Source organism: Euprymna scolopes, chromosome 6 (genome assembly GCF_053919585.1).
Source record: "Euprymna scolopes isolate OS-2025 chromosome 6, ASM5391958v1, whole genome shotgun sequence".
Lineage (NCBI taxonomy): Eukaryota > Metazoa > Mollusca > Cephalopoda > Sepiida > Sepiolidae > Euprymna > Euprymna scolopes.
The window spans coordinates 38,002,345-38,017,964 of NC_136487.1; the positions used below are offsets into that span (position 1 = coordinate 38,002,345).

General features: G+C 31.9%; 1 protein-coding gene and 1 pseudogene across 1 annotated transcript in view; one reads left to right on the forward strand and one right to left on the reverse strand.

The window, feature by feature from the left end:
* Positions 1–5,752: 5,752 nt before the first annotated feature.
* LOC145277613 (ATP-dependent RNA helicase TDRD9-like) overlaps positions 5,753–15,620 on the reverse strand; it is a 228,291-nt gene continuing 218,423 nt past the window's right edge. The window contains exons 36-38 of the mRNA XM_080129144.1: positions 10,736–10,802; positions 8,289–8,473; positions 5,753–5,950 (exon numbers count right to left, since the gene is read on the reverse strand). Coding sequence (XP_079985270.1) covers positions 5,821–5,950; positions 8,289–8,473; positions 10,736–10,802 — 382 coding nt within the window. The 3' untranslated portion in view covers positions 5,753–5,820. The remainder of the gene's footprint in view (positions 5,951–8,288; positions 8,474–10,735; positions 10,803–15,620) is intronic.
* On the forward strand, positions 14,463–14,596 carry LOC145278473 (U2 spliceosomal RNA; annotated as a pseudogene).

Sequence of the window (15,620 nt, forward strand, 5' to 3'; positions counted from 1 at the left end):
TAGAATCGAGCAATTGCATTGACAACGGACAATGCCAGGCCCAAAGTGGGTTTCAATGTACTGCATCTCATCAGTGACGTGCTCTGACATAGGCGTGAACCCAGGGCGTCGCACTCATGAAGTGTGTAATACTGACAACCTAACCATATAGGCCACGGCGCAATCTATTGACTATGCCTCGATTTTTTTAAATTCTTATATTTTTATCCAGTTCTACATTCTATGATGTGACAAGCAACGCGTCCTATACAACTAAGATAGTTACTGCTGGTATGCAGGCGGTAGATATCACATCTACAAACATTAACTGAAATCAGCCGACTATCCAAGACACGATTTCGGAACAACCTATTTGTTGAGGGACATCGCGTCCCTACGAAGGATGAACCGCCTTTTCTACACATATTAGACATTAAGAGGAGATTATAAACCCACTTTGGGTCTGGCGTTGTCCGTTGTCGATGCAATTGCTCGATTCTATCTAATTCTGGGTTCTAGCTTTATCGTGAAAGATCTATGTGAACGAGTATTTATATATCTATCTATAATCTCCTCTTAATGTCTAATATATATATATATATATATATAAAATATTACATATACATGTAATACTATATATATATATAGTATTACATATACATTATGAAACATAAAAATTGGCTCTTGTCCAGAACCCCCCTCCCTGTATTAAAAAATAAAATTAAAGAAAAATCTGTATGATACACATAATCATGAAAAATAGAAAATATAATCGTCCAAAAATTATGTAAATTAATCACAGACTTATTTTTAAATAAGAAAATAATATTTTATGACTAACAGACTATATTATCTACTATTTTTAAAGCAATCTAAAAAAAGATAACTCAATTTAAACTTGAAAGATTTATTGTAATGCCTTGGAATTTTTATTAATTGCTTAAAAAGATTTTTTGTATAAAAATAAAGCTATTTGATCAATTGATGGCATTTTTGGAATCGGATATTTTCGTTTTGTCCCAGCAGACATCCTAACTGTAATCTCTGAACGTATATACCATTCACTGGACAAAGCAGGGGAGGGTAGAGCGGTAGCTCTAGATATACCTAAGGCTTTGGACAGGGTATGACATGAAGGTCTTCTCAGGAAAATCAGATCATACAGTCTCACTGAAAGAATACTTAACATAATTAAATCTTTCTAAGATAAGAGAAAAATCCAGGTTGTCCTCGACAGTCATACAGCTAAATAATATGATATAAATGCAGGAGTGTCTCAAGGGTCTATGCTTGGACCTCTATTATTCCTAATATTCATAAATGACCTCCCTGACAAAATTGCCTCTGAGATGAGTATATATGCTGATGACATTACACTCTATGGCAGGCATGACAGGAAGACGAATGAACACATTTCTAAAGAAATGGCAGAAACACTAGAGGAAGACCTCCAATCTGTGGTGGAATGGGGACAAAAGTGGTTGGTCGCGTTCAATGCTGCCAAGACTAAACTAGTTTCATTCAATAATTACAAGAAACCCTCGCTACCACATATAGCAATAGCCAACGACTCTTTATCTGAGAGTACATCTTTCAAACTCCTTGGCCTAACGTTCACAGGAAACATGAGTTGGAACAATTACATTGAAGGCATTGCCAGGGCCGCTGCAAGAAAGGTGGGCTCTCACTACCGTGCTAGACAACTACTAACACCCGAAAGTATCCTGTACCTCTATAAGGCCAACATTCGCCCATGTATGGAGTATTGCTGTCACATCTGGGCTGGTGCATCTGCTACTAGTCTCTCGCTCCTTGACAAGGTTCAAAAGAGAATCGCAAACCTGATAGGCCCTGAACTGGCATCTAAGCTTCAGCCTCTGTCCCATCGACGAAATGTTGCATCCCTCTGCCTTTTCTACAAGTATTTTAGTGGTGAATGCTCTGACAAACTACAATCACTTGTGCCCCCATGACGTGAGCACCCTCGACAAACCCGACAGGCTGCTAAATCCCACCCCCACACTGTAGAGATCCCTAGATGTAAAAGAGCTTTTTACTCCAATAGTTTCTTCCCCAGCTTTTTACTCCAATAGTTCCATTCCAGGTCCCTGCTTCCCCAACAGTACTGACGTGCAGAAGTTCAAGTGTAACGTGAACCAACATCTTGCTACCCAAATCCCTATATAGTACCCCAGTAGTTGTTGCCCCTGATAGTAGCCCCCTACACCAAAGTGGCAATTTGCCTTGTTTGGGGAGAAAATGTAATAAAAAAAATTAAAAAAAGAAAAAAAGCTACGTACATTATACAGATTTTTTTTATTTTTGTTTTTAATTTAATTCTGACAATGTTTTTTTAATGAAAACAAATACATTTTAAAAAAAACTTTATTTAAAAAATTTTGCACAAATACATATGTACACTAAGTTGCTGGAATTTTTATAAACCAATACACCTTTTTATTGAGATGGCAAACAGCACCAGGTGGTTTTATTTTTTTTGCAGACTGTTAACCACCTCTTTGTAATTGTTGCTCCACCACTATTTTCGGCCAACTCATCCTCTGGACTTCCTCAGGTGATTAACCATGACGGGATAGAAATGCTAAGTCTCTTAACTGTATCCCCAATAATTACTGCCTTCCATAGTTGTTGTTGTCTCACCACATTTTGACCAACTAATCCTTTGGTCTGCTTGGGTAGTATTGCAACCACAATCTTCAGACAATGCTCACCTGGAACTGTAGAGATTTAACGCTCCTAAAGAAAGGCAGAGGATGAGTTAACTGAAACATGGTGAAACAACACAACTATGAAGATGAGGATAATAGTTACCAAAAAAAAAAAAAAAAAAAAAAAAAAAAATGAATACACAAATTATGAAGCCTCATCTCAAAAGGATTTAAAAAAAAAGCACTAGGCGGGTTCTCTACCTCGTCCGGAAAGCTTTTCTCAATCTAATAGCAGACATACTCTGCCCACACTCTGGTATGATTCATTTTTAAGGATGTCATCCAAGCAAGAAATCCTTACCCACACAAAGATACCATACATCTGAAGCGTGATCAACAGTTAGCAACCAAGATAGTGACCTGACACTCCACACTTATCAGCAAAGAGTGCAAATCTTTTAAAATCAGTTCTGATGTGAACACTGGATGATAGATGAGATTTGATTCTGCTATACCTCATCATCAACCGTACCTCATTGTACCAGTCAAGAATCTGCTCTTGAGAATCAACCTAGTGGGCAACGTAATTTGCCCATCACCTGTAAGACTGAGGAACACCACCAGGGTATTACCTAGGAGGTCCACCCTCTCAGGCCTTGCCACCTGACTTTCAGGTAGGGCAAGTTTATCTTCTGTTTCCTAAGACGCCCCTATCGGGGAATACTAATGGGGATGCCAAGACAATTTTTGCTAGGCCAAAGTGCCCCGCCTTTAGGGGCGCTAGCCAGATATCCCCACTTTCCGACCTTGTGTCACATCTTGCTGAGGTGGGCAGCAAGTTTATATCTACCTTATCAACAGAAATTTAAATCTACTTTTCAAGATGTTTATCATCCCGGTGCCAATTTGCAGTCTAAGTGCACACATGCAAGAAATATATCAGCTTTGTTTTTATCTCATCATTTTGTGTCCGGGTTTCTTCCTCGTGAAACAGCTTGCCATAGGAAGATTTGACAATGACTATTATATCCAGATTTAAAGTAGACAAACTTAGACTAACATTTAGAGTGTATGTGAATGTAAATGATTTCTAGCTCTTTACATGACTGGTTGCACTTTGATATATTTTTTACCAAATAAATTTGACATTCTTTATCCTGACAAAATAGAAGTATTTTTACAGACGACCTTAGGTAAAAATAACAAAAAATAAAAGAAAAAGCATTTTAAAAGTAAATGAAAAAAAATATAGAAAAAGGCAAGAATGATTCAATAGGTACGTGTGTGTAAACAGAATAAACGGATATAAATAATTTTTACTCCTTGACTGCTTGTAAACGGATTTTTCTGCAAACCTAGATTACACATTTGGATTATTACCCACATTTTGGATTTTAATTTGAGTCTGCTTGTCAACAGTATAATTCTGAATTCTTCTCATGGGAGCATTGTCTCATAACTTCGTATTGATAAATACTTGACCTCTCCATATCTTTTCATCTGTTATTTTTTTTAATCCTTCACTTTTAATTAATCCCTTTATTTTTAAAAAAATTTTCCCCATTTTATAAACTCTTTGCACAAAAGTTTTTTTTTTCATATAATGCTGTTTCAATTTATGCCAATACTAGCAAATTACTAGCTTTTCTATAACATTCATTTGCTAATATCTTTCCTCTGATAAGAACATTTCTTTGAAACTCCACTGATTAAGGAAATTTCAATATATTTTATTTGAATATCCTGTTGAATAATTACTTCATGTAAAATATATTTTTACAGTCTAAATTTTTATTCTGGTATGTGGTTAGTGCATAAAAAACTAATAAGCAAGAATCACACTAAAAACTAATTAAAAATATTAACAAAAACATGTTTAAAAAGTTGTGTTTCTATGTCAATATTTTTTATTAGTTTATTACCTTGATTATCTGCTGTCAAGCGGAAAAAGAACCATAGGAGAACAGTGGAAAATGCTTAACAAAAGCCTTAAGGTCTCCTTCAGTTTGGTTTTTATTCCAACTCATGAGAAATCTTAGCCAAATACAAATATTCCTGGCATACTGCAAGCCACAAAGAGGTTGCAATTTCTGAATTTCATGCATTGAAAAACACAAGAAAACATGTTTGTCAGAAAAGACAAAGCAGTCAGCACTTTTGCTACAGAATCATAAGTGGGAGATACTTCAAAGCTCAAATCAGACTGACAAGTCATCACCAGACTCACAGAACAATTGCATGATTATGGTAATCTTAGACGATGGATGAACATTATCATCATCATCAGCTACTCATTCCATCTTAACCATTACATTTTTGTCGGAAATTCAATTTTCCTTTAAACGAACTCTCTCATATATATATATATATATATATATATATATATATAAATAAATTATGATCAGCGTAGAAGATTTCTCCATTTTCTTACATTCTTTTCTCCTCTCTTAAAATTACTCATATTTTGGTTGTTTAGTTGGTTGGTTGTTTTTGTTTTATGGCATATCAACCCTTTTCAGGTTATTTTATTCCGAATCCAGTGATTTTGAAGAACAATTTTTTTAATAGAGTATGTATATTTTTTATTTTAAGTCGGTTTCTATTTAACCCATAGTTGGGACCCTAACAGGTACTACCAGTCCGGGTCAGAGTGGACCTGGGAGCAATGGCAATTAAAGGGTGGCTCCATACTCCCCAAAGCCCGCAAGCTAGGGCCTCACCATTGGATATAGTTTAAGGTCATATCCAGGACGTAATATTTTGGGATTTTTAACCTTTGGAACAATCTTCACTACATTCATAACCATATTCTTTTTAGATATGATTGATGAACATAATTTAGATTCTGATGCTTAAACTTTTTTCCCCATGTGATAATTTCACCATATTTTTCTGAATTGTTTGTTGTATATCTTAGTTCAAAGATTCCTAGCAAAGGGAGTTTTTTAATGTAAACTGTTTAAATAAACATTGTTTACTGCAGATTATTTGGAAACATATTCAAATCCATGGAGTTATTTTGGATATAAATTATTATATGATTTGATAAAAATCTTGAAATAGGTAAGTAAAACATGTTTTTCTTTAAGAAATTATATACAAAATAAAGTGAAAAAAAATTTATTTTTTAAAAATCAAATGATTAAGCAATGATTAGAATGAACTGATTCCATTATTGTCTCTGGATGAGGTTCTCTTCATTTTTGATGTGTCGATTGGTGAAAATATGGACATTCAGAATTTGTGGAGTAGGGAATGACTCGTGGCACAATTGGCAGTAAATTTTGGCATCATAACTGGACCTAAAAAGAAAGAGAAATAAATCTTTAATTATCGAGTAAATATTACATATAAGAACCCTACGCCAGTAAGTAGCTATTAATTTAGCTAGTATGACCTTTGATGTGGGTCATAATATGTTATGATAACACAGATCTATAAAACATAACTGTTCTCGGGGTTGAACGAAAGATGGGTGACAAGGTAGTGTCAACAGATGAAATGCCTTAAACAAAATACAGTTGTATGATATGAGGATGTGATGCCGTTATGCTTTTGAGTGAGAGAAAGAAAAGGATTTTAAAAATCAGTTCTCTCTGGGAAGCAAAGCTGTGCAGATGATGTCCAATAATGTAGATAATCCAAACAAATGTTACTAGTACCTTTGACCAACTGAGTTTCTCTATCTTCAAGTTATAAAACTAAGTTATGATAGGCTAAGAAGTAAATAATTTATTAGTTATATGGTCTCTCTCTTTCCATAAGTAAATTCTCTTCAATAAAACCTTGAAACTCAGTAAAGCCTCTTTGTGTCATTTATGAATAAAAAGTTTATTCTGTCTAAGTTACAAAGATGATCTCGGCCACACATGAAATGATAACAAAAAGAAGCGACGATGCATAAAATGAAAGACCAGCATCCATGCATGTATGAAGACATTTATTCTTTTGATTTATTGATTGTTTAGGAGCAAGAATATACATGCGCAATTTCTCCTTGATGTGAACGTACCATGCACATTGACGAAGATATAAAATACAACAAAATGGGGATAAGCAAAACTTTTCTTACATTTTTGTAAAGAATTTTACTAATGCATCATCACTTATTAAGATTAGAATAAAAAATTGAGGATAAGAGTTAATGAGATAGACAGCTTGGGAAGTTGAATGATGACGAATAATATGAAAAGATTGAAAGACTGATTCAGAAAACAGTAACTCTTCTTTCTTTGTTTGATTTGGTTGTTTTGTTTTATGGCATATCAACCCTTTTCAGGTCGTTTAATGCCAAACTTGATAATTTTGGAAAAAAGTGTTTATGCTTCAAGTTCTTTATATCTTTAAACATTTATTTACAGTATTTGGTTTTGCTGTTTTGTAGAGGAAAATTGTTTTTGTTTATAGCTTTGCAGAACATGATTGAGTTCTGAAAACAGAAAGGAAATAACAATAACGTTAATGTTTGGTGTATTTTAGGTCAGGATGTCAGACAGTTTCTTTTGTCGGAAACATTGCTCATGAAATATAAAAGGCAATTTGTGTGTGTGTGTGAAAGCTTGTTCCTTTTGGATTCTAAAATGGCTGGACAGATTTTTATGGAATTTCACACACATGTACTTCATGCAGCTGAGAGTGTTTTTAAATAAGTTTTATATTGAAAGACATTTGATAAGTATCAAAAATTGATAATTGAAAAAATTCGATTAAAAAAGAAGTCTTATTTTGATCAAAGTTAACACTTTTATACAGCCTTACATCACAAGTGAATTTGATAGAATTTGAGAAGTGTTATCACTGCACAAGCAGAAGAGCTAGCCATATAAAATCAACAGTAGGTTCTTTGATAAGACAGGTGGGTAATCTGGTTAGGGGAGTTGGGCAGCAAAATGTGTTGTCACATTACATTTATATACTTCCATCATGATACGATCGGAGAAACAGGAAATGAATTTCAAAGGCGAGCAGCCTGTAGAAAGAAGCTAGAAAATATTCCAACGTCTGAGAGTGTTAACATTACAGGTGTGGAATTTAGTGAGCCGGCAGTACTTCTGTTCACGAATTAGATTTATAAGGATGACCTTAGTGGGGAGTTGGGCAGCAAGATCTTTGTTAGCGTTACATTTAAATATTTGCATATTAGTACTGTTGGAGAAACAGGATACAGGAAGTGAATTTCAAAGGCAGCTGGTCCAAAAAAGCTATCAGAGTAGAAAATGTTCAAACATTTCAGGATGCCAACATTGAAAATGCAGGATTTTTCAGTTAATTAGGTGAACCAGGAGTAGTGTTGGTTATTTCAGCAAAGCACATGCTAAGGAAGCACTTATAAACCAAGCACAGGAAACAACTCTTCAGTGCTGCGACTTAACAGACAGTGCGGGACCGATTAGGTAAGAAATTATTTTTTGTTCAAGAGTGCTACATCAGCCCTGGTCTGGACAAATTGTGCTTTTATAGAGATCATTTTTCTAATTATTACACATTTTCTGTAAATATAATAATCCAGAGTAAATTAAAAAAAAATCTATATGGTTTTCAGAATGATGTCTATCTGGAATGCAGGATGCTGAAATTGATTAGTGTTAAACTTTGTCGAAAAACAAAAAAATGGTGTGATTAACCAAGAAGCCAACATACAATAGAGAGATTCGTCGGAGTTCTTCAGCATGCTTTAGCAGATGTTCATTGCCACTTGGACTTGCAGCAGGGACACTGCTGTTATCTTCATCTTCTTCCACTAAAGCAACACACTTGTGAAGGTTGTGCACCAAATCCCATGTCTTGTCAACATAGTCAGGTCGCAGGTAATCCGATGGTGAAAGCTGTAATAATAATAATAATAATTATATACAGACAAATGGTACAGTCAAACAAGCTAATGACAATACTGGAAAATATAAAGCACAAATCCCCTGAAGGTACAAACAGATAAATTCATTCAAGCAAGGAAACTGGACATGATAGGAAAGTGGATAGTAGACTAGAAAAAAAAATGGAAAAAAAACGACTAAATTATATATTTCATCATCCAAGCAGTGAACAGGGTGAAAATGAAAGAGGCAGAAAAACTAGGCAAATACAAAGAATTTGCAAAAGAACTAGAAGGAATTTAAAACCCCAAGAAAATCACTGTAATACCAATAATTATAGGAGCACTAGGAACAGTCTCAAAAAAACTTGGAAAAAAAGACAAGGAGAACTTGGATTTAAAGGGAAAATTGAAACCATACAATATATAGCAACGACAAAAACAGCTAGAATTTTAAGGAAAATTTTTGAATGCGGAAACCAGACCACATAACTACCCAATGCTGATAAGCCAGGAGTTAGTTGAAATAGAGAAAAAGAATAGAATGAAGAGAGACTATCCAATCCTCAATTGAAAGGGTGTGGAGAATACTGGAAATTTAAGGAGACATGTTGTCACTCAATTTCGAAATGAAGCCAAAAGTCATTATTGGCAAGAAATCAATAGTAAAGTGATTTGCAATATCAAAAAGGCAGAGAGTACTGGAAATCCCCAAAATTTATTGTCACTCATACTTCAGAGAACACCACTTGTTATTGATAGTGAGCAATCACCGATAATGATTCTTGTGAAAACCCCAAGAGATAAAATCGAATTCTCGCACAAAATTGCACGAAAATGATAGGTCACATGATATTTTTTTGGTCTCATAAAATTAATCGTGCAACACAGAAAACATAAGATTGACAATTAGTTTCTTTTGTTTGCATAGCAACCTGGACATAGGATTAATGCAAAGGTTAAGAAATGATATGTACTTTTATAACTTGACATCTTGATGTGAATGTCAACATGGGACAATATGTAAGAATATTGACACAAATGTTTCTGTGCTGCAGACTAAAATCTAATGTTGAAATTAATGCAAACAAGAATAAAATTTTATCTTAAAAGTCATAAACACACATATCATTCTTTCAATCTTATTACTACCTTAAGACTGAATGGTAAGTTGCAAAAATATCTCTTGGCTAGAAAATTATACACCGCAAGAGTACAATAAAATAATAAAATTAACTGTTTCGTTGAAATTACTAAAAAATATAGCATACAGATATGAAGTCCACGGTTGAATGATTAAAAAATTTATTTCAAGCAAAAAAAATGTTATTGTAAGAAAATATTAGATACAAGCTAGCATTGCCTGGTCATACAATACGCTTAAAAATGATATTTTAATTCATGCAGATTGCGTATGTATTATTATAGAATCAATCCTCTATTGATTATTATATACTAGCAGGACCTGTTAACCGGCGTTGTCCAGTCATACAATATGTTTAAACATGATATTTTAATTTATGCAGATTGCCTATGCATTATTATAAAATCAGTCCTCTATTGAATATTATATACTACGAGGAATTATTTGCCCGGTGGACTAATTTGCAAAAAAAAAAATAATAAAATAAAAATGTCGTTCATCAAATTCCTTCTGTTTGTTTACAATACTACGTCAGCCAATATTTGGGATTGACGATAAATCCCCTGGAAAAGTCTTCTGGTTAATATTTAGTTTGAAAATATCCAAACAAAGGATTTGAAGCAATTTTAAATGGTACCTCTTCTTTTATCATAAATTGACCTCATTAATAAGAAAAAATTAAAACAAAATGGTGAATATACTTGGGCGTTCGAAAAGCATTTGCTGAGATTTTATTATTTCCCTTGACCGGTGGAACGTAAAATATTCCCCTGTAAAAATGATTCTTTTTTTATCTATAAGAAAAAAAGAAAGACCATTTTTAAGATCAGATTTTTTCGACTTTCTATACTTGTCAAATTAATTTCTGTACAAAACATATTTAAGAACACTGCGGTGCATATATATTTACTATTTTGCAAAAGATAGACTCAGCCATTTCGAGACCTACTAGGAAGGAACTCACACACACACACACACACACACTAAGTGATTTTTATACAATAGTACAGATAATAAAAGAGAAAATAATTTATCAATTTTATGAAAGTTGTGAATAAAAAACATTAGAAATGGATGATGTCTATTACACTTTGGTAATACGATTAAAAGATGAATTAAAATTGTACTCACCAAATTCCATTCATACGGTTGCCAGGCAGGATATGGTTCAATTCTTTCTCTCCTTGTTTGCATTAAACTAAAAAAATAAAAACAGAAGAAAAAAAAAACATGAATAAAGAAAATACTTTAAGAAAATTAGAAAGACTGCGACCCATTAGATAGATTAGTTTGAACCAGTAAAAAGTGAATTTGAAAATGCAATTTTTAAAATAAAAGACAAAATCCAAAATTAGTCTTTCTGCTTGCTATATGTCCCTCTCTTTTCTCCTCCAACTACAGTTTAAATAATATCACCACTTGTGCTGATATTTCCATTTGTCTGCAACAGACAATTCATTGTTTGAGTTTTAAGTTTGGTTTACCTTTGGCTGCTGCTAAAGATAGACCACAAGTGTGAAAGAACAAATACCATGTAAAATAAAACGTAGGTGGAGGTGGGGGGGGGGTTAAGTAATATAGAGTAAGAGAGGATGAAAATGATAGAAACTTAGTAAGAGCTGAGTCACTGAGTGAATACATTGAAAATTATGACTAATTCGATTAAAATAAAATTTTCTTTAGTCTGAAATTTCTTTCAAATACAAAGTATATACTTGCTTTTAATAAAAAATAAATAAATAGTTACATTTTGTTTGCAGACAAAAATATCACAACAGTTCATATTACTATGCAAAATAAAAAATCCTGTTTCTATTCTACTGAAGTCTAATTTTGGTAAAGATCTCTCTTCCCCACTACCGTTATGATTTCATATTTTAGTCTATCTAAGTCTATATGGCATAATCAAGTTGACACACCAGTTCTCACTAGATCACTGATGTTAAGCAATGTTGAGCCTGGTTAGTACCAGATGGGTGACCATTTAGGAATTTAGGAATATCAAGAGGTGTCTCTTTCTATTTGATGGAATGGTCATTACTGACCAGCCGTGGCAGTCTTCACAAATCTTCGCCATTGACTCTGGTTCTACGCCATTCTGAGCAACTCAGCCATGCTAATGTCCACAATGTCCTTCACATTGTCTGACATTCTTAGGTTTGGTCTTCCACGTCCTCTTTTGCCAGGGGTTGTACCAAAGAGCAGATCTTTTGTTAGGCCGTTCGTTCTGGTCACATGTCCTAAAAATCGCAATTACCATAAAATTTTCTCCTTCGGGAGAGGCCAATTTAACTCGCCTCGGGTGAATGAAGCTAGATTTTTAAAAATCTAGGTCAGTGGTTTCCAACCACCGGAATGATTACTGGTGTGCTGCACAGATGTTATAGGTGGAAAACAGTTGCCATATCGTTCAAATAAGTGGATTTATGTGTATAAATATTCAAGCATTAATACCATTTACATGATATTAATGCTTGAATATCAAAAATAGAAGAAATAAAAAGTATAATGAATCGTTTGTTTAAATTGTTAGATATCTAAAATTAAAAAAAAAATACTGTTAGATATCTAAAATTTTTTAAAATACTGTTAGATATCTAAAAAATTTTAAAATACTGTTAGATATCTAAAAAATTTTAAAATACTGTTAGATATCTAAAATGTTTTTAAAATACTGTTAGATATCTAAAATGTTTTTAAAATACTGTTAGATATCTAAAATGTTTTTAAAATACTGTTAGATATCTAAAATTTTTTAAAATACTGTTAGATATCTAAAAAATTTTAAAATACTGTTAGATATCTAAAAAATTTTAAAATACTGTTAGATATCTAAAATTTTTAAAAATACTGTTAGATATCTAAAAAAAATTTTAAATACTGTTAGATATCTAAAAAATTTTAAAATACTGTTAGATATCTAAAATTTTTAAAAATACTGTTAGATATCTAAAAAATTTTAAAATACTGTTAGATATCTAAAATTTTTTAAAATACTGTTAGATATCTAAAAATTTTAAAATACTGTTAGATATCTAAAAATTTTAAAATACTGTTACATATCTAAAAAATTTTTAAATACTGTTAGATATCTAAAAAAATTTTTTAAATACTGTTAGATATCTAAAAAAATTTTTAAATACTGTTAGATATCTAAAATTTTTTAAAATACTGTTAGATATCTAAATTTTTTAAAAAATACTGTTAGATATCTAAAAAATTTTAAAATACTGTTAGATATCTAAAATTTTAAAAAATACTGTTAGATATCTAAAAAATTTTAAAATACTGTTAGATATCTGAAATGTTTTTAAAATACTGTTAGATATCTAAAATGTTTTTAAAATACTGTTAGATATCTAAAATTTTTTAAAATACTGTTAGATATCTAAAAAATTTTAAAATACTGTTAGATATCTAAAAAATTTTAAAATACTGTTAGATATCTAAAATTTTTAAAAATACTGTTAGATATCTAAAAAAATTTTTAAATACTGTTAGATATCTAAAAAATTTTAAAATACTGTTAGATATCTAAAATTTTTAAAAATACTGTTAGATATCTAAAAAATTTTAAAATACTGTTAGATATCTAAAATTTTTTAAAATACTGTTACATATCTAAAATTTTTTAAAATACTGTTAGATATCTAAAAATTTTAAAATACTGTTAGATATCTAAAAATTTTTTAAAATACTCTTAGATATCTAAAATTTTTAAAAATACTGTCAGATATCTAATTTTTTTTTTAAATACTGTTAGATATCTAAAAAATTTTAAAATACTGTTAGATATCTAAAAAATTTTAAAATACTGTTAGATATCTAAAATTTTTTAAAATACTGTTACACATCTAAACATTTTTAAAATACTGTTAGATATCTAAAAATTTTTTAAATACTGTTACATATCTAAACATTTTTAAAATACTGTTAGATATCTAAAAAATTTTAAAATACTGTTAGATATCTAAAAAAATTTTTTAAATACTGTTAGATATTTAAAATTTTGAAAAATACTGTTAGATATCTAAAATTTTATAATATTATGAGATATATAAAATGTTTAAATATTGTTAGATATCTAACATTTTTTTGAATATTGTTAGATATCTAAAATTTTTTTGAATATTGTTAGATATCTAAAAATTTTTAAAATATTATTAGATATCTAAAATTTTTTAAATATTATTAGATATCTAAAAATTTTTTAAATATTGTTAAATATTTAAATTTAATAATTGTTTGATATTTAAAATTTTTGATAAGTGCTGTTAGATATTCATTTTAATATTTCTTTTTTTCTTGATAGGTGTGCTGTGAAAATTTAATAGCATGTCACCATGTAAAAAGATTAGAACCACTGATCTATGTGCATATATACTTTTAAATATCACCAAGTTACAGCCTTAAATTAAAGTCTTATTCTAACTTTTTAATATTGTATTGTTTGTTCAAGGTAAGATACCATCTTGCTTTGACAAAACTTCTGGAATTGACTTTCACTCATGATCTACATGAGATTCGTTGCCAAAGCTGCTGGAAAATGGTTAAATCATTCTACCACTACAAAAAGTATCTCAGTTTTGATGCAATTCTCTATCTATAAAAGAGCTAAATACATTCTAAGATGGAGTACTGCTACGACATCTGAGGAGAAGCTGTTCAAAGCATCCTTTCTTGCTTTGATAAAATGTAGTGAGCGAGGGTTTTTTGCCTCCCTACTTTCTCACAGAAGAGATGATGCGACTATCTCTGCTCTATCTTTATTGTCAAGGTAGGTGCTCGATTGAGCTTCGATCTATGCACCCCCCACCAAAAAAAAACATTTGCAACAAATATTCGTCTAGCTACAATAATAACTTTCTTGGCCTTTTGGTCAAGATCAAAGTGTAGTATCTGTTCTTCAGATGCTGCACTTCATTTTCTTGTTCTCTTTCGGTGGAGGAGAAATCCTTCACGACTGAGACAATTTTTATTTTTGTACCTTTTCTCCACGTTAAAAAACGACCCTGGTGTCTAACTCTGTCCCGTGGGGAGGCATAGTAAATAGGTACAACAATTGTCATTGTATCAGTGCCTAAAACGAAATGAAAATTCCACGAGCAAAGTTTCTTTCCTAGAACTGGCGATCCGTGGAACAGAATACTGCGAGGCTGCTTCCCAACTGACTATAATATGGTTGTTTTTGATGAATCGCCCTCTTAAAGAATTAAACCTTACTTAAGTTCCACCATTACCAGTCATTCATTAACCATTATCCTTTAATGCCTTTGGGCCTTTGTAATCAGTGACCCTTCCCCAGTAAAAAAAAAAGGGGCACAGTATCTTTGTTAAAACACAAGATTAAGCAATGAAATTTGCAATATTTTTATGCAAAGAATCAGAATATGCAACTGAAAATCTCCAAAAATTAATAGTTTTCAAATAATCGACAGTAAATGCATATAAATATGCTGCAATTCCTTAAAAATGCCATGTATCCATTAAAAGAAAAAAAGGTTAGAGAACTCAAAGTTGAATTGTAATGCATTTTATTTACAAGAAACTGAACTCGAAATCTAGGACTATTGCAATATTTCTTTGGTATTATTGTAGATTAACACCGTCTGTTAGTGGATGGAGTACTGTTGCCACATCTGGGCAGGATAAGCTGCTAGAAGCAGCTTATCCTGCCTTGACAGAGTTCAAAATAGACTTTGTAGTTTAGTGGGGGTGCCTTTTTTCCTTCCCTGCAACCTCTTTCTCACAGAAGAGACGTTGCGAGTGTCTCTGCTTTATCGTCATTTTCACGGCAAGTGCTCAGATGAGCTTCAATCTATGGTTCCCCCCTCGCCAAACTTTTACAAAAAACACGCGTCTAGCCAAAACCACTATCAATAATTTCCCACACTTTTTATCTGTGCCTAAACCCAATGTAGATTCCATAAACAAAGCTTCTTTTGAAGTAGACCTTTGTGCCAAACCTTATCAAATGCCTTAGATATGTCAGGAGCTATTGCTCTAGAAATGAGGC